The sequence below is a fragment of the Lutzomyia longipalpis genome, chromosome 1, assembly GCF_024334085.1.
Source record: "Lutzomyia longipalpis isolate SR_M1_2022 chromosome 1, ASM2433408v1".
Classification (NCBI taxonomy): domain Eukaryota; kingdom Metazoa; phylum Arthropoda; class Insecta; order Diptera; family Psychodidae; genus Lutzomyia; species Lutzomyia longipalpis.
The window spans coordinates 49,861,693-49,886,068 of record NC_074707.1 but is presented as its reverse complement, the minus strand read 5'-3'; the positions used below and the strand labels follow the sequence as shown (position 1 = coordinate 49,886,068).

At 37.0% G+C, this 24,376-nt stretch overlaps 5 protein-coding genes across 10 annotated transcripts in view; 3 read left to right on the top strand and 2 right to left on the bottom strand.

The window, feature by feature from the left end:
- LOC129788141 (protein held out wings) overlaps window positions 1-5,100 on the top strand; it is a 55,833-nt gene extending 50,733 nt beyond the window's left edge. For 4 of the 5 annotated variants that reach the window (XR_008750291.1, XR_008750289.1, XR_008750292.1 and 1 more), the window contains one exon: window positions 1,322-5,100. Coding sequence is in view for 1 of the 5 variants with exons in the window: in XM_055824164.1 (XP_055680139.1) it covers window positions 1,322-1,362 (41 nt within the window). In the remaining 4 variants the exon portion in view is untranslated. The remainder of the gene's footprint in view (window positions 1-1,321) is intronic. The other variant, XR_008750290.1, reaches the window with a different exon arrangement.
- LOC129788138 (nucleolar protein 14 homolog) lies at window positions 4,742-7,744 on the bottom strand. The gene is made up of 2 exons (XM_055824158.1): window positions 7,594-7,744; window positions 4,742-7,503 (listed from the first exon to the last, which is right to left on the bottom strand). Exon 2 carries the CDS (start codon window positions 7,477-7,479, stop codon window positions 5,101-5,103), a length of 2,379 nt encoding a protein of 792 aa, XP_055680133.1. The 5' UTR covers window positions 7,480-7,503; window positions 7,594-7,744; the 3' UTR covers window positions 4,742-5,100.
- Window positions 7,745-7,797: 53 nt separating this feature from the next.
- On the top strand, window positions 7,798-11,329 carry LOC129788137 (uncharacterized). The gene is made up of 5 exons (XM_055824157.1): window positions 7,798-8,103; window positions 8,171-8,332; window positions 8,398-9,161; window positions 9,305-10,793; window positions 11,131-11,329. Exons 1-5 carry the CDS (start codon window positions 7,930-7,932, stop codon window positions 11,242-11,244), a joined length of 2,703 nt encoding a protein of 900 aa, XP_055680132.1. The 5' UTR covers window positions 7,798-7,929; the 3' UTR covers window positions 11,245-11,329.
- Window positions 11,330-11,400: 71 nt separating this feature from the next.
- LOC129788140 (cytoplasmic polyadenylation element-binding protein 1-B) lies at window positions 11,401-15,693 on the top strand. The gene is made up of 5 exons (XM_055824162.1): window positions 11,401-11,665; window positions 12,063-12,198; window positions 12,267-12,645; window positions 12,715-12,849; window positions 14,517-15,693. The coding sequence occupies exons 3-5, from the start codon at window positions 12,346-12,348 to the stop codon at window positions 15,468-15,470; spliced, it is 1,389 nt and encodes a 462-aa protein (XP_055680137.1). The 5' UTR covers window positions 11,401-11,665; window positions 12,063-12,198; window positions 12,267-12,345; the 3' UTR covers window positions 15,471-15,693.
- Window positions 15,694-16,349: 656 nt separating this feature from the next.
- Window positions 16,350-24,365, bottom strand: LOC129788139 (synaptotagmin-16). Of its 2 annotated transcripts, none has more exons than XM_055824159.1 (4): window positions 23,963-24,365; window positions 21,972-22,103; window positions 20,711-21,885; window positions 16,350-20,635 (listed from the first exon to the last, which is right to left on the bottom strand). In XM_055824159.1, exons 1-4 carry the CDS (start codon window positions 24,000-24,002, stop codon window positions 20,270-20,272), a joined length of 1,713 nt encoding a protein of 570 aa, XP_055680134.1. In that variant the 5' UTR covers window positions 24,003-24,365; the 3' UTR covers window positions 16,350-20,269. The 2 variants fall into 2 exon arrangements, with proteins under 2 accessions (XP_055680134.1, XP_055680136.1); XM_055824161.1 differs by having other exon boundaries at window positions 20,711-21,870.
- Window positions 24,366-24,376: the final 11 nt, after the last annotated feature.

The window sequence follows — 24,376 nt, the reverse complement described above, 5'->3', positions numbered from 1 at the left end:
TTGATTTCTTTTAAACATATTTTTGGAATTGTTGGAAAAATGTTTTTCATTAATAAATCAAAGAAATTTCCACAAATTTTGATAATAATTTTATAATTTATTCAGTAACACCATGTAACATGATTTTTAGTCCATATTCGTCATCAATTCATTTTGTGATGTTCTATCATTGGTTCTATAGTTTCAAAAAAAAAGTTCTAACATTTATAAAAAATACCTACATAGGTTTGATAACTAAATTCTGATCATGAATTCGACAATTGAAGACTTTTTCTTATTGATTATCATATAAAATTGAATTTTTGAACATTTTAAATCGTTTTAAAGAGGTTATTAAAACAAAGAATTTAAGGAGAGTTAATAATTTGATTTCCCTGAAAAATTGGCACAGAATTTAAGTTCTTAAATATTTTTAGAGTCTCAGAATAAATTAGTCTAACACTTTTGATTTGAAATATTCATTCAAGAAGGAACTTCATTAGGAAAGTGGCTTTGGCAAGAAATCAAAACCTTTGATATCTTTCCTCAAACAGCGAAAATCTTATAGAATTCGGTTCAGTTTTAATAGGAAATAAAAATATTTTTTCCTTATAATACTATCTAAAGATTTTTATTTGAATTCTAATTGAAATGGAAAAAACCTAAATTGAAAAAAAAATCAACCTCTGAGGAATTAAGCGGAGTCTTTGAACCACCTCAGACATTTTTTTTTTCAAAAGAAATTGTCTAGCTATAGGTGCTAAAAATTAATTAGTTTTAATTAAAATCTTTACTTCCTTTAAGGTTGATGAGTAAACTTTAAAAAATTTTATTTTCTGACTAAACAAATAAAAAAATCAAAACATTTAAATAAAATTTCTGATTTTGCCTTCTAAAATATCCTAAATCAAAGATTATCGTAAATACGTAACCATAATAGAATCAACTGTTAACCAATTAAGGAATATGTTGTGAAGAGTCCTTATTTTTTAATTCCTCCTGGTTAAACCATTAAATGGAAGAAATTACTTTAATAAAAAGACAAGAAATATTTAAAAAAAAAATAATAATAATAAAGAAATAAAAATCCTTTAGTGCATGGTGTTATTGAAAAATTATTATCAAAATGATTGAACAAAGAAAAAAATTATTTCTCTACCATATTTTTTTTTACTAACATGTCTGTTTATCTTTTTCTTTTTTTTCTCTTTTTATACCCATTGACGCGACCAAAAAAAAATCTCTCTAAAAAACAAACACAAAAAATAATGGTTAAAAATGCTAACAAACAACCTGTCTCTGGTGCAACTTTTTCGGTCTCTCTGGTGTTGTACGAACGAAGATTTCAAACCGAAAGGCAAGAAAGCAAGAATGGGAGTGTGAGCGTTGTACCTACTACCAAAAAAAAAAAGAAAAAAACATTGAACGAAAGGCCTCAAAAGTGTCTGCTATTAAAAAGTTTTGTTGAACGTGTGCTAATCTCCATCCAGCCTACTACCAACTACTACCACACACCTTCTTGTTTAGATTCTCGTGTGTAGTGTCTCAGAAATGAAAGAAAAAATGTCTCAGCATCTGTTGAATCAGCAAAAATCATCTTCATCATCATAATCGCGCGACGCACAAAAAAATCAATCATTGCTAAAAGTTAAAGGAATTTCAGGAGCTTTTTGGTGTGGTGTTAAATGAAAAAAAAGAAAGAAAAGAAATGGAATGGAATAATAGCAAAGTGAGAGACAATGTGGAAATTCCTGGACTTCCTGGATGGATCAACGGACACATTTTGATATCTCTAAAAAAAAAATATTTACAAAAATTAAAGTTTAAAAAAAAGTGAAATCAAAAAATTAGTTAAGCTGGAATTTTCAGAAAATATTTTTTCAATTTATTTTTATTTGGAAATCGTAAGTAGATTTTTTTCTTTATATATTTTTTTGTATAAAATTCTAATCTGAATAATTGTGGCTCTAATCAAAATATTTTTTGTTTTACACCGAAAGAAAGAAATTTGCAAACAAATAAGAATTTATTACTAGAAGAGAAATACAATCACGAATATTTACAATTTTTAAAAAATATATTATTAATATTAATTATTTATATATTAATGAGAAGTCTTTATATTGGAGGATTTTGTAGGGAGAAAGAGAAAAAAATTATTAAGAGCAATTATGTGCAATTTCTTAAACACTTTTCTCAAAATGTTAATCTTTTTTTTTTTAATTTTTCTTCCCTATATTGTCAATTATTAATTTTTTTTTGTTTAAATGAGAAATCTTTTTTCATTTATAATTAATTTTAATTAAGCACAAAATTGAGAGAATAAGGAAAAAGTCGATCTTTATCCTTGAAGATTTTTTTTGAAAAGAAAAATCACAAGAAAACGTTGATTTATTAATGATTAATTCACAAGCAATAACTAAAAAAAAATAAAACGTTTTTTATTGAATATATAAAAAACTTGTATAGTGGTTAAAGAAATATATTTCTAACATTTTTTTTCTTGTAAATAATTCAAAAAGAAAAATTTCAATTATTGAATAAAAAAAACAAGTATTTTTAAGGAATATTGTGCCTTGATTTTTTTTACATTATAAAAAAAAGTGTTTGGAGCTCTTGAAAAAAAAAACTATTAAAAAAAATTGTAAAATAAAAAAAAACATAGATCTGGAATTAGAATAAAATTAGAATTAAAATTTTTTTCACTAATTATTTAAATTCTATGTGCAATTTTCACGTTTATTTCTGATATAGATTTATTAAAAAATTATTATTAATTTCTCCCTCCTTCATCACCTTTAATGTTTTTCAAATTCCTCTAAAGTTTTAATTCTTTTTTCTCAAATTTTAGTATTTTTTTTTTTCACAAAATGAAATAGTGCCAGAATAGTAAATGATTTTTTTAACAATTAAACATCTATACAAACAGTTTAAATAATAAAAATAAAAAAGTTTATTAAATGGGAGATAATATTAAAAAAAAAAATGAAAAAATAACTAAATAGAAAATTAATTAGTTTTTAATAATTAAAATTTTATAGATTTTAGTGCCATTTATGGGGGAATTTTGTCGTGGAGGAAGACCGGCATAATGCAAGGGAAATAAAAGAAAAAAACGCGGGCAAATTCACGACAACAAGAGAAGAAGAAAAAATCACTGCATTTAGCGAATCTCACGAATTCTAAGAAAAAAATGAATAAGAAAAAAAAGAATTGCAAAGAGCAATTTACTTAAAAAGTGCGGCAAAGTGAAGAAAAAAATAATGATATTTTCTTGATAAATTTAATTTAAGTTTAAAAAAGAATAAAATGATTAATTTGTGTCTAAAAAATTGTAATGTGTAAAAAAACTCATCATGTTGTCTTCTTTTCCCCACATTATAATTATTCTATTCTCTAAGAATCTCATTGATCTATCTAATGTAGCCTAATTAGACGTTACGATCGTTTTATTGTTATACTCTTGAAGAAAAAATAGCCTTTTTTTTTTAGGGGAAACTGTGGTGAAAAGTTCAAAAAGAAGAGAGCACAGTGTGAGAGAAAACTCAATGAGAATTAAAACGAAGAAAAATTCCTCGTTCAATTACAAAGAAATATTTAGGAAAGAGTCAGATATCTCATAAAGGATCAAAAGAGAATATGAAATCGTCCAAAAAAGCCGTTTTCTCGCGTTACAGGACATTTAAAGAGACAAAAAAAACGTGAGAAGATAATTACGCAATTTCTAGCATTTTTGGGAGATCTCTTATTTATTTATTTTTTAACTAATTGTGCCCCAATTCCTCGAATGAAGAATGGATAAGAGTGATTAAACTCCTTTGAAAAAAACGTTAGAAATTCTAATTTAGAATCTCATTAGGGCTCCTTCACAGAAGGGTTAAGTTTAGGGGAGAATGGGGTGAAGTGAATCAAGTTTGAGGAGAAGATTTTTGTTGCATTGTAAAGCACAGAGAAAGAAGTCGTGAAAACACCGAAAAAGCCTGACAAATAAAAATTAATTTTACAACATTTAATTTAAAAAAAAATTAAAACAATTCTAATAACATATTTTTGAGGTTATGAATTCTAACAATTTTTTTCTGAAGAAATAATTTTATTTTTGTTCCTAATTTTGTATGAAATTTTTGAATTTATTATCTAACTAAAGAACGTTCCCAAATTGAGGATTTATCTCAGATACTCTATTCTTCCTAACTTGTAAAAATGCCTTTTGTAGAAAATGACTCCATGGGGCTAAATTAATCAACTAGTTTCTGAAAGGGATCTTAAAAGCCTTAGTAGTAACTTGAGGGCATATTTTAAGTAAAAACTGTAATAGACTGTGTTCAGGCTTGAACCATCTAAGATCAGGCTTGCTTCAAATATCCTTTTAGAAGTTTCAAATACAATTTAACATTCAGAGCAGAGGACATGAATTTCTAATCTCAAACTTTGAGCTTAATTTTTTATCATAAAGAAAAGGTTTTTCCACATTTTCTTTCAACAAACTTGTAGTAATTGGAGTTCTATTATCAAGATAAGTTAGATAGATTTTATCCTATGACGATTAAAAAAAGTTTAATTGGCCGCAATTACCAGTTTTGTCCTCCAAGTGTTAAAATTATTCTTTTTTTTTTCACTAGAAAATCGCGAAAATCGAATCTCAAACGAATTACTTACTTTGAGTTTTCTCCATTGCTGCCCTTGCTTTCCCTACAATCCCCTTGAAATCCTTCCTTCCTCCCTTTTGTGTACTTAACTTTCTTTATTATCTCCTTGCCCATTTCCTTTTATATTTCTTCATCTCTCTTTAGTCATATTTTCCTCACACACCACACATTTTTTAGGCGATATAATTTAACATTTATTTTGTTAGTTTAAAATGCAAAAATGAAAGAAAAATTACGCAATACTCTTTAGGAAGTAAAATGAAGAAGAAAAAAGTGTAGAAAATGAAGAATTTTCATTTATTAGTGGGGCACACACCCCGCCCAGCCTCCATAAAAATCACGGCAAAAGTACAATCGAGGCGCGCGGCATGAAAGTAAAAGAAAAGAAAGAAAAAATAGATTTTAGAAGAGATTTTTTTTGTCAAACTTTTTATTCAAAGTCTGGAGAAATAAAGAACAAGAATAAAAAAAATCATCGCTTCCGCCTTTTATTGCTACGGTCCATGGCATTGAGTTCAGCCTGCTGATCTGATGCTTCGGCAAAGATTCTCTTAACCTTCTCCCTGCGCTCCCGGTCGAGCTGCATTTGTCGCTTAAGGCGCATCTTTCCGATGAATTCGGCATCACGACGAATCTCCCGGAGGGCACTCTTTGTCTCACGCTTCACTTTGTGCCTGAGGCTATCCTGGATGGCCTTGGCGTCCTGAACTTGCTTCCTGCGCCTATCTGTGAAGGTGGTATCGTTGATTTTGGGATCAATTTGACGCAATTGGGGTACAGCTGAGAGCTTCTTGGGTGGCACGAGGAAGTTCATGGGGCGCTCGGCAATGCCCTTAATTTGATCCTTGACCATTTGGGCCAATTTCTGCGTCTCTTCCGGATACTTTTCCAGTGGGATTCGCTCCAGGTGCCCCTCAATGTCGTCAGCTGTGTACTTGGCACCTGGACTTGCCATCTGTTGCTCCAGGAAGCACCTACAGAGCCCCAGAGTGACATGGAGGAGCCTTACGCGGAAGGATTGTGTTACTTTTGTCTCAATAAGATCTTCAGAAGTCATTTTTAGTTCCCTTTCGGGGACTTTTGGTGGCTCTTCGTCCAGCACCAGACTCATTCGCATTTCCTTCTTGAACGGTGGGATGAGTTTGATCACTTCCACAGCCCGTCGGGGGATACAAAGTGCCAGAATTTGCGTTAAGCACACCGTGACAGCTGGCAGGAAACGTTTTGAGAGATTTGTAAATTCCAGGATGGTTGAGATGAGCAGGAGAGCTCGTGCAAAGTCCGTCCGTCGTTGGAATTCACAATGCGTGAGAATTTGACTGATAAAGATGAAAGCCGGCGTGGCAACGCTATGCCGGAAGTCAGATGTGGAGAAGAGAAGAGGAATGAGCTTGAGGAAGATCAGGGTATCCATGCCCGGGAAGACACTCTTCCGCGCGCGGAATTCTTCCTGCTTCTCCCGTAGAACAGCCTGAAAGAGCTGAACACATTCCAATTGATTCAAATGGAGTAAATCATAGAGATGCGGTGTGATCTGACTGAGAATCTTCCAGGAAATCTTTGCGGAAGTTCGTGAGATCTCTGAGAAGGCATCATTGATGCGCTGAAGGAGGAAGGAGAAGAGAATTGGAGTTTTCTCCTTGTTCTCTGGCTGCAAATGGGGATGACTGTTGGCCACAAGGGCAGTCAAACGTTCTCCCTCATCATCCCCCGCGAGGAGTTCCAGGAAATCCTCATAAGACTGCGGGAAGTCAAATGAAAATTCCTGATTTAGCTTTGGGAGGATTTTTTCAATCTCCTCAGCACTTTCATCATCGCTGGAAGACTCCTCTGAATCATCTTCCTCCCCAGGAAGTTTCTTCTGCAGCTCTTCTGGAGCTTCCAGCGCTTCCAGGCCTTCCGGAGCCTCCTCATGAGCTGCAATAGTCGTATAACCATCATCGAGATCATCCACAGAACGATGATTTGGAATTTTATCCTTCTTCGTTGCTGCTTGCATCCTAGCCAGGCGTGCCCTCTCCAACTTCTCCCTCTTCTCACGCTCTTCCTTCTCAATCTCCGCCAAGGATTTGAGTTTATCAGTTGGCTCGCCGCGTGCTTCAAAAATCATCTCCCTCATCGTCCGATCGTAAGCATCGGGCTTTGCTCTCTCATCCTGATCCCCACGGCTTAATTTCCCAATCAATGGGATCAAATCTCGCCAATCTCTGTCCAATTTCTCCGTCATTGTCTGCACGGCATCCTTCTCACGGGCAATCTCTGCTTTTCGTCGCTTTGTCTCTGCAATCATCTCCTCCAGAGCTTCCTTTCCACCCAATTTAACCCCACCAGCTTCTCCTCCTCCGCCAAAATGCGCCAATTCTGTGTACTTTGCATCCAACGCACCTTCCTCTTCGGAATCCTCATCCCTATCCGATGGGGCATCATCCCCTTTCTCAATACTCTCAATTGTCTGCCCCTTGTGCGTCAGGGTGTCCTCTTCGTTGAGATTAAACAACCTCTTTCGCTTCGATTGCCCACTCTTCTGCCCATACAGACTCTTCATTTCCGCCACAAATCTCGCCCTCATTGCCTCATCTCCACCCTCTGGGCCACCAATTCGTCTATCCCGGAAACTATTGCTCTTATTTTGCTTCATTAATTCCACCCCAAGGGTGGCTTTTCGCTTATCAAATGCCCTCTGTCTCGCCACACCCGGAATCCCTCGTTCATGATTTGTTTTGCGATTTAGCACGGCATATTTTGTCCTATTCACGTGATTTTCAAATGGATTGGCTTTCTTTGCCACCGGAGCGGCTTTTTTCGTGTACACCGCATCAGCTATTCCGCGTTTTTTCGCCTTTTTACCCATTTTTGGGAATCACCTGGAGCACTCCTGCAAAGAAAAGTTAGGTTATGAATCGGGGGTAGTGAGAATGTTTCGGAAAAATTTACAATTTTACAAATAATTTCAATTGCTTCGTACCTTTTTGAATAGATTCTATTTCAGGGAGACTTTTTGCACTTTTCTTTTGAATATTTTGTACTTAATTTGTGTGAAAAAGGTGAAAAAGAACTTTTTTTGCAGGAAAAGAAATCAAAACAATCCAACCACGCTGTAACGATCGAAGAGACATCTCGCGTGGATTTCAACGCGATCGTTGCTTTGTCACAGAGGATAGAGTAGTCAATGATTAGGGCGACGGTGTTAGTTGTCAAAAAGTTGCCGACACAAATTGTTAATAGAAAAATTTTCCGCAAGAATTTGTGGGAAATTTTCAGTTTTTGCGCTTGATGTGGTGTGAAAAAGTGCCCGGAAACAATGGAGAGGTTCACACTGAAGATCATCGACAAGCCCAAGTCGAGCTTGCGGAATGTGTGTCGCCTGTGTGGGATGGATAATCCCAATAAAGTCTTCATTTTGCGGGATGAGGATGTTTTCTGCGAGGACGATGTGCCGCTTTCGACGAAAATTCAAGTTTGTTGCGGTATTGAGGTAATTATGGGGGCTGCCTGGGAGAGACCCTGCAGAAATTGATTGTTTTTTTGCCTCATGTTTCCAGGTGACGAAGAAAGATCGGATGCCACAGAAGATTTGTACTCTGTGCAGCGATAAAATCAATGATTTCTACGAATTCCGGGAGATGTGCACAGCCACGAATGTACAAACAAGAGATTTACTCGGGCTACCACGTGAGAAGCCCAAATCCAAAGCACAGCCTCCGGTAAGGAGGGAGAGAAAGGAGACATCAAAGAAAACAAACATAACCTTCTTTTCTTTTCCTTTCAGCTTCCGCCACAGCCTCCTGTGGTCAATAACGTCGAAAGGCGAGATGCTCCATCAAAGACCATCTTGCAGCCTCCGATAATATCAGAGTCAAAGACAATGCGGGACACGCGGGGGCGTCCACCGAAGGTTGCAAAGAAGAAAGCTCCTGGAAAGGTGGTGAAGCCCACAAAGAGCGGGAAGGTGGCACAAGCCACGAGGAAGACAAAACTAATGCGTGCCGCGAAGATCGTGAATCTGAAGCAGGAGCCCAAGGATCCACCACCAGCAGCAGCGCCACCGAAGCCTCCAATGGTGGACATTAAGCCCCTCCTGCGGCCTGCTGTGGTTAAGCTCACAAACATTCTCCCTCTGCCACCAATTGCATCAATTTCACAGCCCAAATCCGCCGCTCCGGCCGTCAAACCGAAGCTCAAGAAGAAGGTTCAATTCTCACCGGCCCTGCCTGTGGTGATGAAGCGCCCCATTGTGGAGAAGGAACCAGAGAAGCCGCAACCGAAGAAGGCACGCGTGGAGAAGCCCCCACGGCCGCCAGTTCTCGTTAAATGCCCAATTTGTATTGAACCCATCGAGAAGGACATCTACTCCGTGCACATGATGCAGGTCCATACGCCCAAGACGTATGAATATGGCTGCAGTCCGTGTGGGGTACCCTTTGAGAATGTAACTGACTACCGGGATCATCAGAATTGGCATAAAAATGCCAGAATTCCATTTAGATGCTTCAAATGCCTCCGGACATTTGATAAACTCGCCGGCTTCACGATGTAAGTTCCCATCCGGAAGCTATTTGTGTTCTAACCTCAAAATCCACCATTATGGCTAACTTGATTCCTCGCTTGATTCCTTCTTTCTAACCTCAAAATTCTCTCATGGAAAACTCGATTTATTTGATTTTTTTTTATTTCAGGCACTCCCAGAAGTTCTGCCCGGAGAATCATATATTCACGAATACAGTCCCCAATACAAATTGCACAATGTGTGGTCAGGAGTTTGCAACATTCAATCTCTACAACTGGCACGGATGCTTCATCAAGTCCAATACAAATTGTCCTAAATGCGATAGATTCATCCAGCGCAAGGATCGCCTCTTTAGGCATATTTTTGTCTGCAAGGGCAAAGGGACGTCCAATACGCCAACACCTGATGTGTCAGATGATGCAGATAGCTTGAAGGCGGAGCATCTGGGAGCGCCGGTGCCCAAAGTGAAGCCACTCAAGATAAAGATTCACAAGAAGAAGTTTGCCACGGTGACAAGTACGCCGCGTACGGAGACAGTGATAAAGACGGAGCCTGATTCAACGCTGGAGATTGAGGAGTCGCAAATTAATGTTGAAGGTGCAAGCCTGCACACCTCCTATGATGACATTCAACCGCCAAAACCGAAGCCGAAGGCACCAAAGGTACTAAAACGTGTAACGCTGAAGAATCCCTATGCACAGCTGGCGAGGAGGATAAAGCAGGAACCAAAGGATCCCACTGAGGTGGCAAAAGAGTTGGCGCCTCGTGTTGCAGCCCCTGTTGCTGCTAGACCGTCAATCAGGGTGAAGCAGGAGCCTGTAGATAGTGGGTATGAGAAGATGGTGCGATTAGCTGCGAAGAATATCAAGAAGGAGCGAATTGACGCGTCAGAGGAGCCTCCACAGCAGGAATATCCAGAAGAAGAGACTCAGCAAGACGAAGATCCGGAAGAGGAGGAAGAAGCACCGCCAGAGGAGCCTCCACCGGTACCGCCTCTACCGCGAGGGGTGCGAATAAAACAAGAGAAGCCCGATGTGATTGTAAAGCCTGAACCCATTGATCCCGCCTATGATAAGCATCTACCCCCAAAACCACCGGCAAAGATTCAAAAAGTAGCCAAGAAGCGTGTCTTTAAGATCCCCTCAGCACTCATCCAGAAGCTGCAGCAGGAGAAGAAGAAGCAACAGGAGAAGGAAACTCGTGGAGAGGGACAAAATAGTCACGCTGCAGAGCGAGATGATCAAGGGCAGGAGAAGGAGGGAAATGAGGAACAAACGGAAGCAGCCCCTGAAGCTGTTCCACAACAACAAGCGCCTGTTCCTGTGATTACTGGTGTAAGAAGTATTGAGAAGAGTGACTTTAGAACACCCTTTGTTCCTGTTAGGATTAAGACTGAGAGAGTTAGCCCAACGAGGACACTACAGCGTGATGTTAGCACTGCCCAGGAGGAGAATGGGGTCAATGGAAGTTCAGAAAATGGTGAAGAGGACCAAGAAGGTGCTGCTGATGAAGAATCTGCGGCTAATGAGGAATCCGCTGCTAATGAGGAACCCGCTGCAGTTGCTCAAGACTCTGCAGCTGTCGAGGAAATGGCATCAGAAGCGCCAAAGGAAGCTCCTGAAAACACTACAGAAGCAGTAGAAGCAAATGCAGTGAATGTAAGTCTAAAGAATTCCTTTCAAAATAACCTAACTTTTAATTTTTTTTCCATTTATCGAAGTTATCTTAATTTTTTATGCCACTCTGATTAATTTTTGGTTCTTTTAAGCCATTTATTGAGTCATTTTTAGCTTAAAAATTATCTAAAATTAAAATTAGCCAAAAATTAAAATGGCGGACTAATGGCGTCCTTTCATAAATCTCAACGAATTCTTTCTAGCCTTTCTTGTTGCCAAAAAACTTTCCTAAAGTTCTCAAAAAATTGAAAAATTCAAACATTCTTATACATTTCAACTTTTATCTCACCCTTGCTAATAAATTTTCCTTTCTTTGCAGCTCCCTGAAAGCCCTGAAAGCGCCCCAATTTCCACGAATGATCAAAATGGTGTCGTACATGAAATTCCAAGAAGCATTGATGAGCCTGAGTCCGCTCAGACAGGACAAAATTGAATATTTAAATGTGTAGAGAATGGATTTTGAACTGTAAAGTGCATAAAAAACATTTTCTCAATAAAAAATAATTATTAAAAAATTACTTTTTGAGTTTTCTCTGTTTTGGATCTAAAGAAAAATGTGAGGTTATGGTATAAACGGCGCAGATGGCGCGATGATCGACTTTTTCGCGTTCGGCGCATCGCGATCGCATTAGCCGCTGCTCTTTGGATCGAGGAGGTCAGTGAAAATCATTTATTAATCTATTCTCATTGAAAATCCAGGTTTATTGTGGTGTAAAAAGTGAATTGTAAAACATCCTGGTGAATTTTAATCTCCTGGCTGAGAGAAATCACTGCGAGAAAGCCTCCACGAGCTGGAAAAAGTGAAAAATCACGCAAAGGAAGGAAAAACGTGTTGAATGGCGTCGTTGCAGCAGGTGAGTTTTTTACCGGAAATTTTGCAGTTTTCTCTGCAAAATCCTTTCTGTATTTCTTGTTCCTTTGCTGAAGATTAATCCTTGGGTAATTTTGGTCAAGTAAGAGCTGAGAAAGGTCAATTTTCGCGAAGAAAAAGAGAAGAAAATTCTCAATAAAAGAAAACTTCCGGTTGCCATGATGTGAAAAAATCTTTTCTTTGAGGATTTTCATGCATTTCTCTAAGATTTCCACATTATTTGTAGTTTTAAATTGTAGAAAAGGGATTATTCTTGGGTTATGCTTGAGAAAGCAGAAGAATTCCCTTCCCAGTGACTCAGAAATAACCCCAAAAACTCCCAGCACGTGTCTTGAAATTCCCAGAAAAGGCATTGATTTTGATCAATTTCCTCCCATCAGTGGAACTCTTATGATTTTCTTGATGAAAATCTCAGCCCAACGAGCTTCTCAGGATCAGACAACATGCTGAAGGCTTCGATTAATTCCCTAATCGAGCAGGATCTCATGAATTCAAGCTTCTCAACTGGAGGTGAAGGTGAGTACTTTCAACTGTCCGGACAAGCACGCAGGAGTCATCACGCAGCCTCTTTTTCTCTCCTGTAGATGCACAATCCCTTCCGGATTCATCATTCTTCAACCGAAGGCACTTCAACCGTTTAGGAGTTCCCTGTATGAGTCACCAATGTCCGGAGGATCACTTCCAGTTACCCCAACGAGCCTTCAGCCCTCCCTCAGTGGGGGAGACCTATCCAATGATCCCCTTCAGCTGGCACACCTCTTCAGGGGCTCTGATCCAATGCTCCAACGTTCAATGAGCCTGGAAACTCCCTCATCTCCCACGGCTGTGCCAAGGAATCCATTCTACTTTCCATCCTTCAATCAGCAGAAGGATAATTTCTTCTCAAACCTCAGCAGTGGTGGTTCCAATTCACCAGTCAGCGATACCCCAGGACCCACACTGGAGAATCTCATTGAACTTATGGTGAGTTTCATTTGGAAGATTTCTCTTTATCAGAATTTTTCCCCAATTTCTGTGTCTTTCTCTCGGTAGAGTGTCACAAGGAATCCTCAATTGGCAGCTCTGCGTGAGTCCCAGAATGCCCTAAATGCACTCAGCTTGCTACAGTTGCAGCAACAGCAGAATGCTCTGAATAGCCCGCTGGCTAATTTGGGACTTCTCTATCAGGTGAGATTTTATTTTATTTTATTGTTTAATTTTATGAGTGCTTTGAGTATGTTATGAAAGTCTTATTTATTCGTAAAAATAGGGAAGAGCATTTAGATTATTTTTATTAGTAAGAAATCGTTTTAATTGAAATAAAAAGAAATGTTTAAAACGTTAATGCGTCAGGTTTTTTTTACGCGACGTGTAATAAATTGTTGCCCGTCGAAAAAAATTTTCCCCGCTGACCCATAACTAAATTATTTTGTTTTTAAGATTTAACAAAAATATTAATAATTTCTTTTACGAAATCTTTATAAATAAAGTATTAGAAAAAAAAACATTTAATTAAAAATGTACTGGTAAGCTGACCAAGTTTACGAGAGCTGTGTTTCTTTCAGTGTACTAATTTTGTGAGAGCAAACTAGAACGCAAATTAATTTAAATACGCGCAAAGTCGGGAAAAGTTGAAAAGTCATACCCTAAGAAATGTTTGGAAGGCCATATCTCGAGAACGGATCCATAGATTTTCATAAATTTTTTTTTGTTTGAAAGGTCTTGAAGTCAGCTATAACATATCGAAAAATGAAAAAAAAAATATGTCGCCATTTTCGAAAAATTCGAGTTCGAAATTTTCGAAAACTTTGTTTTCGATTTTAGCGCCTCCTGCGGTCATTTCTCGAAGTTGCAATGTTCTAGACATTTGTAGGGTTTCACGAAACCTTTCATTTGCGCTTGAGTTGATCAAGATCGGACTTGTAGAACCCGAGATATGACATGCTAACTTTGGAAGGCTATATCTCGAGAACGGATCCATAGATTTTCTTCATTTTTGGCATGGAGCTAGATAATATGGTCAGCTATAACATATCAAAAAATGAAAAAAAAAAGTATGTCGCCGTTTTCGAGATATTCATCGAAAACTAATCGAAAATTTTGTTTTTGATTTTTGGCCCCCTAGCGGTCACTTTTAAAACTTCGTATGTTCTAGAGAGTTGTAGGGTTTGTTGAGAGCTTTCATTTGAGTCCGGGTTGATCAAAATCGGTCAAGCCGTTTTCGAGTTATGGTCGATTTTCGATGAAAAATTGTGGCAGCCATATTGGCTAAACGGCTTGACCGATTTTCGAAAATGAGGTATAGTTGGAAAGCTCTTGATGGCCCCTACAACATATCAAAATTTCAGATTTTTAGCTATTACAGGGGCTGAGATATAGGCAAAACAAAATTTTGAGGTTATTCAAAATGGCGGACGGAGGGGTGTGGGGGTGAAATTTGACGTCATAATTGGACGTCTTCCAGTCGATATTTAAACTTTGCCGTTTACCGCAAGTCTCTATCTACTACCGTTCTCTTGCAATTTAGCGTTATACTCCGGACGGACGGCCAGACGGTCGGCCGGAAAAAAAATTTTTGGCGCATACGTGTTTTGGAATGTGGGGACCCTAATTCGTGCTCATCCCAAGTTTGAGCCGGATCTGACGACTTTCGATTTTGCTCGGTACACAAAAGCTGTGTCTGAAAGAAACACAGCTAAAATATCTTATAAAAAATCTTCTTAATATCCTAAAATATAATTGTATTGAAGAAAAATTCCAATAAGGTCCAAAATAGGTCATCCTCCCCTATAAAGAAAATGGAATAAAGATAAAATAGATATAAGATCAATGTAAAAAACCCTTCGGTTTCACAGCTAAGGAACTTGCAGCAACTAACGCCAAATGGGCACAATGTGAGCAATGATCCGCTGCTGGATTACATGGCAAAGAGTCACCGTCAATCCCTTGCAACGGGCGGTAGTGTGTGCACGTGGTACGGGAAACTACCAGTACGCAATCACAGCAGCGTCACGTACTCCACGAAGGTTTTTGTGGGTGGGATTCCGTGGGAAATGAGTGAGGATGCCATCATGGGGATGTTCCGGCAATTGGGCTCGGTGCGCATTGAGTGGCCTGGCAAGGATAATCGTACATCACGTCCACGAGGCTGTGCCTATTTGATATTTGACTATGAGGAGCAAGTGCGGCAGCTACTGGAGAGCTGTGATGTACGCGAGGTAGATGGTGAGCGGAAGTACTTTTACCGTTTGCTGCCAAAGGGGAAGGATGCTGAGGTGATTCCGTGGATTGTGGCTGATTCCACGTACATGAAGCCATCGTCGCAGATTTTGGATCCCATGACAACGGTCTTTGTGGGGGCATTGCATGGGAAGCTAACAGCTGAGGGTCTTGCCAAGATAATGGATGAACTCTTTGGGGGTGTTCTCTATGCGGCAATTGATACGGATAAGCACAAGTACCCCATGGGTGCGGGTAGGGTGACCTTTGACAACACAGCGTCGTATGTTGAGGCAGTCCGGGCGGCTTTCATTGAGATTAAAACGCCGAAATTCAAGAAGAAGATTCAGTGTGATCCCTACCTTGAGGATCATCTCTGTTCATTGTGCGAAGTTCAGCATGGACCGTATTTTTGCCGTGAGATCTCATGCTTCAAATACTACTGCCTTTCCTGCTGGAAAAAGTGGCACTACCTTGAACACCCACTCTATCGGAATCACAAGCCAATGAGCCGCAATTCCAAATCCCAAACACTCGTTGGGATTGGCCCAATGATTGGAACAAATATGTATGGAGGCTTCCATCGCTAAATTAAGTTTTTTTTCCTTTTTTTTGCGTCTTCTTTATGTTTATCGTGTGATTCAAAAAAGAAAAAAAAAAGATTATTGGTTTGTTCCTCGGGGAAAAAAAAACTCACAGAAACTGAATTTCTGCACCACCCATCAATTTTTTTTTTAATTTTCTCACCCTTTCCCCAATTTCCCTAATTTACTCTACACAAACAACAATAATTCAACCAAAAAAAAAAGAAAATATTATACTATATAAAATCATATATAGTTCTAATGTTTAAGTTTATAAGTATTATATTATTATTATTATTTTTTAAAAGAGATTTAGAGAGAGAAAGTTGCTCAATGGAGAATTTTGCAGCGCAAAACTTGGCCAATTGGGAAAAAATCATGAGTTTACATTATTGAGAAGAGAAAAAATCTCATGAAAAGCTACAAAAATATTTTTTTCTTTTGATTTTTTGAAATTTGTAGCTAAAAAATAAGTTTCATTGTATTAAAAAAAATATTACAGGGTTTGGTAGGAAAAACAAAATTGTCAAGGAGAGAAAAAAACTCAATTTTTCTTTATAATTGTTTTTTTCTTCTTTTTTATTGAGAAAAGTTTTTTTTTGCAATAAAAAATGGAAGTTGTAAAAGGAGTTGAAAGAATTTTTGAAATGAGCAGGATTCAAAAAAATAAAAAAATATTGTGATTTAAAAAAAGTAAAAAAAAAATGTGGGTTTGAAAAAGATTTATGTAAAAAATTAAAAGATTTTCCTCAAAAGAAAAATCTAATAAATAAAATTTTCAAGAAATAGAAAAGAGAACTTTTTTAAAAAAGAATTTACAAAATGAAATGAAAAGAAAGAATTAAAATGAAAGATATAAAGAGAGGTTAAAGAAGATTTCTTGGAGGAGGAGGAATTCTCATTAAGAAGTGTGTGGAAGTAAATTTACAAATATTTTTACTTTTAACATTTTTTTGTTTTCATTACACTATTTAATTTAAATCTTTTTTTTCCATTCTCATTATTTTTCCACGAAAAAATCTATCAAGAGAATACAAAGAGAAATGAATTTCTCTTTTAAAGTGAATTTATTCTTTTTTTTTGTTCTCTCAAAAATATTCCATTGAGAATATTCACAATATTATAACACTATCTTGGCGATTTATTTGAATGAGAGAGAGAGAGGATATGAGATTTTCTTTTCATTTTTACTTTTATTGAAAAAAAAAGATGTATTTTTTCACTATAATGTAATAAAAAGTTTCTTTACTCTTCACCGATAGAATATTTTTTTATTCTTGCTTTTAAAGATTCTTCTTTTAACGAGATATTTCTTTGCTTTTCGGCATCGTGAAAAGCAGCAAAAATTTTTCAATTTACTTTCGCTTCTTCATTAAAATTTTTTTTACCAAAAAATTGACCAATTTCTCTCCACTTTCGGGAGGCAAATATTCTACAAAAATTTCTATACAAAGTCAAAAGGGTTTTATATCAGAGTGGGCCCAAATTGCATAATTTCACTTCTCTAATTTCCAACAATTTTGTGCTTTTTTTCTCTCTAACCTAAAAATTTTTATTCTGTAAGAGATTCAAAATGGCTGATGTGCGTCCTTTTCATCGTTGAATTTGAAATATTTTTCATGTTCAAAACAACTCAAATGTCTTCTTGAAAGGTTAAAAGTAGGATTAGAAGTTTTTCTAATTGTTTAAGGTGAAATGAAAAAAATCCTTTTTTTTTGTAAGAAAATTTTAACAATTGTGATAAAAAAATTGTGGTGGATTGTGATAAAAAAAATTTTCTTTTCTTTTCTAACTTAAAAGTTTTGGTGTTTTGATAGATGCGTGTTTATAAGTTGATCTATTTTATCGTAAGGTCAAAGTTTTGAGGTAAGAAACCTCGGTCCTCCAAGGGTTAATTCAGTCAAAATAGACGAATTATTTAATTATTAATTACTTAATTATTTACCGTTTTAAATAAAAAGATAAAAGATTTATTGTTGCTTTAACATTAAAAAATACTAAAAATAAATCATTAATAAGTACTCTTCAAGAAAATCGTTACGTTAAACTGAAGATAAGATCTGAACAGAAAATAATTATAGCTTTTAAGAGAATTTTGTTTTCAGGACATTTCCTTTAATTATTTCAGCACGTGTCTGTAAGTTCTTCAGACGAAAAAATATTTCTTTAAGGGTTGCAAATTTTTAAGTAAAATCTATGTTCGTTCGAAGAAAGAATAATAACTTGAAGGATATTCTTCTTGCGAATTTTAGAGGTAATTTCTAAGGGTTGTGTCCAGCCAAAGAGTTAACACAGATACAATTTTCCAAGATAGTCATCGATCTTATAGCTTTCAACAGTTGAGACACCTAAGAAAATGCTTCAATTTTAAAAATTCTGACTCCACTAAATAGAGAATTTTATGTTCTTTCGATTAAGAACTTTTGAGGGGTGTCTCACTCTGATAAATACATTAAAATTAACTTTTAAAAATTGTCAATAGTGTTTGGCCGTTCATACAAACGAGAATTTAATGAGAGATCGTTTGCTTGGCTCGGTTAAAAAGGACCTTTGTCAACTCTTTGGTTGTGTCCTCCTAATTTCTTCGGGAAAAGAAGTTACTTTATGCTCATAAATCTTGTCTTGGACTAATATGCAAAGGAGGTATAATCCCTGAAAAGTAACCAAGGTTGGGGGCATTTGGGATTGCTTTAAACGGTCTTGCCCAATTTTTACGGGTCGTCTACCAAGTAGAACGCACTCAGAAGGACATTTCTGCTTAGACCTTTCTCGGAGAAAGTTGTGGTGCGTTGTGGTGAAGCAAAAAAAAAAGTTTTTTTTGAAACATTTTTATAAACTTGGAAGTGAAAGTGAACAAATAGAACGGATCAGAGGAAGAGAATGGCGGCTTCAGCACAACAATTACCATCAACAACTTTCTTCGATCTTCCCGTGGAGGATATTTTGGTGACGTACTTAGCACCGTACCTATCATGGAGGGATTTAATGGCGCTCAGCAGCTGCGGAAGTGAATATGAAGAAATTGCAGTTAAAATGTTTTCGGGATTGAGGAAATTGTCCATCAACGGCGCAAGTAAATGTGAACAACAGAAGCGCTTTTTGAGGGAAAACCCCCTTGATGATCTACTCAAAAAAGCTTCGCGGAAACTTAAGAAAGTTTGGCTTTTGAATCATTCCGGTCTGCGTGATTCCACCATCATTGAGTTGCTCACTGATAAACCACAATTGGACTTTGTGTGCATTATGGGATGCCCAAGAGTTACCAAAAGATGCCTCTATCCCCTCATGACGACATCGAAAAACCTTAAAACGGTACGTTTTCCCGACTTATGCATTGATTATGATTGTGAGAGAGAATTTTCCGAATTTTGCCATCAACTTGTTTTTATGGCAGTTTTGGCTACACCGCATTTTACTGGTACACAAGTGATGAATTTTTGTAAAGATCAACCTAAATTGGATACGGTGTGGCTTTCCTATCGCAACGATCTGCTATCTCATTTGTATATAAGCGTAATTAAAGATAATGGTACTGAAGTATTGACACGTGAAATAAGAAGAGTGCATAGTAAACCACTAAGACCGAATTATTATTTTTAAAATTTTGTTAATATTCTCTTTTTTTGGATTAATTTAATAAGTTTTGTATTATGTGATAAAAAATTAAATTTTGAAAAAGAATTTTAAAGAGTTTTCCTTCATCTTTTCTTCAATCTTCTTTTTTCATCGTTTTTCTTTTCATTCTTCTTGATTCTGAGTTAAAAAGGGGTCTACATTGGTTGGGAAAAAGTCATTATAAATTGATAAGGAGTTATTCCTGATCAGTATAGGTTCCTTCTGAGAATTTTTGAACAGCTGGGAACTTATAGTTCTGAGCTAAGAAATTCTGGTTTCTTTAGGAATTAGTTCTGACTGAGACAATTTTACCAATTTTGCCTTCCTTAAAAAATCCTCGAACGACTTAACCCTTTCGCGTCTATTGGGTCATACACTGACCCAAACGTGAAATATTTAATTTTCTCGAATTTAAATGATTTTTTTTTTTATTTTTCTAAGTTGGAAGTACGTTAAGAGTACGTAGAAGAGGCCAAACAAGACTTTTTGATTCCGAAATGTCTTCTGTGAGAGCATTTACAGAATAAAACATTTTAAGCTTTGAATGGAAGAAAAGAATATTTTCTCAGATTCTTCCTTTTAATTTTTCTTACGATCCTGAGTCCTTAAGCTTGAAACTAACAAGTAATTGAAATGTAATTCCATAATTAAAAATGTAATCGAGCAATCGAAATGTAATCGGGTAATTGAAATGTAATCGAGTAATCCGAAAGTCATTTATAAATCGCAAAGTAATTATCCCCGTAACGCATTTTTAATTGAAAGTTTACAACCCTTTCAGTCAGAAGTTCTGACTGCCTACGAAAATAGAAATTTTAATAAAGTTCCATCATAATTCATTTTTAGGGGAATGGTTGAATGTTATTTAATCAAATCCTTAAATTGAATTAAAGAAAGAAATTTCTAAAAGAAAAATTCGCCATTTTGAATCTCACAACACGATATCTTCAAACATTTTCTTTTCCCTACTAAATTCTATAAAGAAAATCTAGATAAGTTCTAGATTCATTCGAAAAATCCCCATTTTGCCCACTCTGATAAAAGTATTGTTCCAATTCTTTTTTTTTTATCAACCGTGTGAGTTGAGAAAGATAATTTGTTGTTGTGTGTGCCTTAAGAACTACAAATTTTCTCTTTTTTTGTTGTTAATGGTCTCCCCAAATTTTAGGGGAGGAAACCCCATTAATCGATTAATTTTGCAATAAAACATGCCAACGTACGACGAGCTCCCCATTTGTGGTCTCACGCATATCATTCCAATGATTCATCTCATCGGGTCCGGATGAGTTGAGTCCCAAACTGAACCAGCCGATCATCTCATTGCGCTTCATGTTGCGCTTTGAGTACACGGACACCATGAGGGTGACGTCGTTGAGCTGGAAAAGGGCAATTTGGAAGTGGAAGGTCTCCTTGAAGAGGGGATTCAGCTGAGCCCGACGAATTGAGGATTTTGTACGACTCATCTCCTGCCCGATACTATTCACAAGGCAGAGCTTCACGTACGTGTCGAGGGTCTTGTTGACCATCATCTGCCGGAAGTGGATGCCCTTGATGATCTACAAGGAGATTTTTTTGTTGTTAATTTTCTTTGTCAAAAAGAAAAAGAATTTTTCATGCAGGGAGCATTTTACCTCAGTTGTGAGTCTCCCAGTTGTCCCATTGTAGGCCAATCCCAGGAGTAATTCAGGAACTCCACCGTGTTTCACAGATGCCGTCGAACTGATACTATCAGATCGTGCCAGGGAGATGAGATCACTATTTGATCCCGAGAGATTAACATGAGTTTTCGGCTCAAGCGTCAGCCACATATTTGCCTCATATTCGAGATCAATGGACCCAAATTTCACAATTGATTCCCCAATTAGGTGCTCCCTGCGCATCCGTGCACAGCTATACACGCGAATTCGCAGCCCCATTGAGTTAACTTCCTCCGGATTCACACGATGCAGGAGGAAACTCTCCATAAATTGGGGATTTTCCCCCGTGCGAATCTTCGTCTTGTGCTTCTGCTTCTTACTGGGCAGGATGAGGAGGCGTATTTGTGTGTAGGTCACCTGCCCTGGACCCCGCAATGGGATATCTCGTGCCTGAAGCACGTGTACAGTCATTTTTCTCATGGGTGCATCGTACAGGAGGGCAATCTCCACGCTGCCATAGCTGGCTGTTGTGGAGGGTGCAAACTTCTCGGTGGGATCCAACTTACTAGCGGTGCCAATGGAGGAGGGAGATTTGAGGGATTCGTTGCACTGTGATGTGGTCTCCTCGAGGAGTTGCTCACGCGACGGGGAGACAAATAAGTACGGCGGATCGGCACTTGTGATCTCATCCACATCCGTAATGTCCTGCAGACGCTTCTTGTAGCGATGCGATTTGGAGGAGCGCCTTTCGGTGCCGTCTGAATGCCGACGGTGCTTCCGACGCTCACGATCACGTTGCTGTTGGAATTCCCGCGTGAAAGGCACATCCGCTGGGTGCAGCTCCCGCCGCTCTTCCGTCAAGTACACCACACTATTCTCCGGTAGTGTATCCCCAGAGCTATTGGAGCTGCACTCACTGCTGGCAATCCCAACGCGACCACGCTCAGCCACCTCCAGGGGATCCTTCCCGGCAATAATCACCGAATGCAGAGCAACATTGCCACGCAGGGCTTCCTGGTACATCAAACTGGACACATTTGGCGGTGGCACGTGGGCATACTTTGGCGGTGGATCACTGGGAACGGGAATGAAGCGCGTGAGGATTGCTTCTTCGGATTCCGACTGGATACCCTCGTCGTACAGGCTGCGGTTAACTGTGTTGAGGAAAACTGAGGAATGAATATCAAAGAGGTTCCCTTGAGTGTAGGAGGGGGATGTTGTGGAAATAATTCGTTTGGGGGAATATAGGACTTACTTCGCCGCAGGAGATTCTTAGTCTTGAGCAAATTGCGCGTCCAACTCTTGTGGGGGGACGTGCGTAGGCATTGCTTCCTGAAGAGGTACAGCAAGATGATGATTAGTAGCACCAGCAGAGCTATTGCTGTGCCTGGAAAATTTTTCAAAGAAAAATCTCTTTTGTAAAAAGCATTTTTTTTTAAATAAAATTATAGAAATGAATAATTTATTTTATTTAATTTCTTGAAGTATTTATAATATTGAGCTTTTTTGCGTAATTTTGAAATGAAATGGAGGCGCCAGGTACCCACCAGGCGTCTCCATCGCAATGAAATTGACGAGAATTACGTAGAAACGATTTTATTTTCAAGTAGAAAATTCATTAAATGTAATTTTCAAGGGAAAATATTCCCTTAATAAAAGAAAATTCAAATAAAATAATTAAGAATTCCCAGGAATTTTATTTAGGAGATTTGAAAATTAATTATTCAATAGGTAAGTTACATAAATTAATTGAGAGATTTGCAAAGCATTCAATTAATTTTTACTTTTCACTAATTTTCTTGTTTCTTAAAAGCTTCAAGGGGAAATTAACTTATATTGAAGAGAAGAATTTTTATTCTTTTCCTTGAATATAAGGGAGAAATCTTAATATGTAGAATAATTTTACAGAGAATTGCCTACTAAAAAGCTAAAAAAGTTTCCCTTTGAACCTCTGTCTCCTGGATTTTTAACAAACAAATGCTTTTTTTTGAGCTTTTCCTGAAGCTTTGCAATTTTTAATGGTATCTTTTTTTTTTATTCGGAGAGATGGCTCAAAATAAACCTAAATGAACAATCTTAAAAAATGAATAAATTTCATTTAGGGAACATTTTTTGAAAGGCTTTTAATGCTTTCAAGTATTATTAATTGAAAGAAAAAAATTATGGGTTGATTCTGATAAAAATATTGTCTTTTCTATTCTAACAACTTAAAAGGTTTTGTAAGATTTTGACAGATGGGTATTTTGAAATCGTTCTATTCTCGTTCTGGAGAAGAAAAACAAAGAATTTGTTCAGAAAAATCTTTATAGAGATCTGAAAAAATTATTTTCATTTAAAAATCTGATTAAAAATAAAATGTCAACAATTTTTAAGATTTTTCCCAGAATACCAAAAGAAATTACAACTGAGGAATCGTTAGAAAAGAAAAGAATTGTATCAGAATTCACTCCTTGAATTGGATTTTTTTTCTATTAATATTTTACCAAAAAATCATTTTAAAACATTAAAGTGTCAGATTGAACCGTTTTTCCCCTAAAATTTTCATTCAGAATTTTCTTATTGATTTCTCAGCTTTTTTAATTAATTAAAATGACTCAAAATTATTTATTTAATCACAAAGGGAACGTAGAAAATTGCTCCAAAATAAATCTTTTTATTCTTACTCCATTCACTTTTCTTTTCAAATTAAATCTTTCACAGAAAATTCATACAAAATGGGCTAAATTGAGCTTAAAGAACAATATTCTTCCTTTCCTAAGAGCTTTTTTGTATATAGGTAATGTCGCGAATTTTCTCAAAATGAAGGAAAGAAAATTATTGGATGGAGAAGGAAAAACAATTAGCATTGTTGAGCAAAAGTTTATGAATAAAATATATGTAATGTGTTACAACATTTTATATCAAAAGCCAAAAGGGGAGCATGGAAAAAAAAGAGGACACATGCGTGAGGGGGAGGGTGGCACCGTTGGGGGTGAAAAGAAACATTCTCCCCCAGCGTTGTGTATATTAATTGAGTCGCATTTCGTGCTCATGAAATTTTTACGATATATGTGTCGTTTCCACTCATTTTTTTTTCACCCTCAAGTGCGTTTTTTTGTCCCACTTTGGGTAGATGATTGAGGTGTCCAAGGGGAGAAGGGGGTGTGGGTGGGTTTTCCAATTCTTGTACGGAGGGTTTTCCCCAAAAGAAAAACACACAGACGGAATTTTTCTTTTCTTTTTCAGGGGGGTATCCTTCTTACTTACCATTGAGATATTGATCCCGAAGATCACTCAAGTAACCCATTTTCCTGACCAGGACTTCTTAATTTTTTTTTCGGGGAATTTCTTCTTCTCTCTGAAGGGAGATTTTTCACTTTGCTATCTTGGGCTGTGGGAAATCCCGCACTTTACAGGGATTTTCCTTCATTATTTGATGCTTTGTTGAATTATTTTTTTTACGTGGCTACAATTCTTCGCGACAAAACAGATTTTCACAGACTTTCCAACACAATTTAACTGATTTTCCTCAATCACAAATTAAATGGGCTTTTCCCACAGAGAGAAGAATAAAATTATTCTTCTCACTGAGATGGAGGAAAAAAGCCTGAAACTTGGTGGAATTATTGTGTTGCACTGAAAAGGAAAAAAAACTCCGAATGATAGTTTCCTCAAATGTTG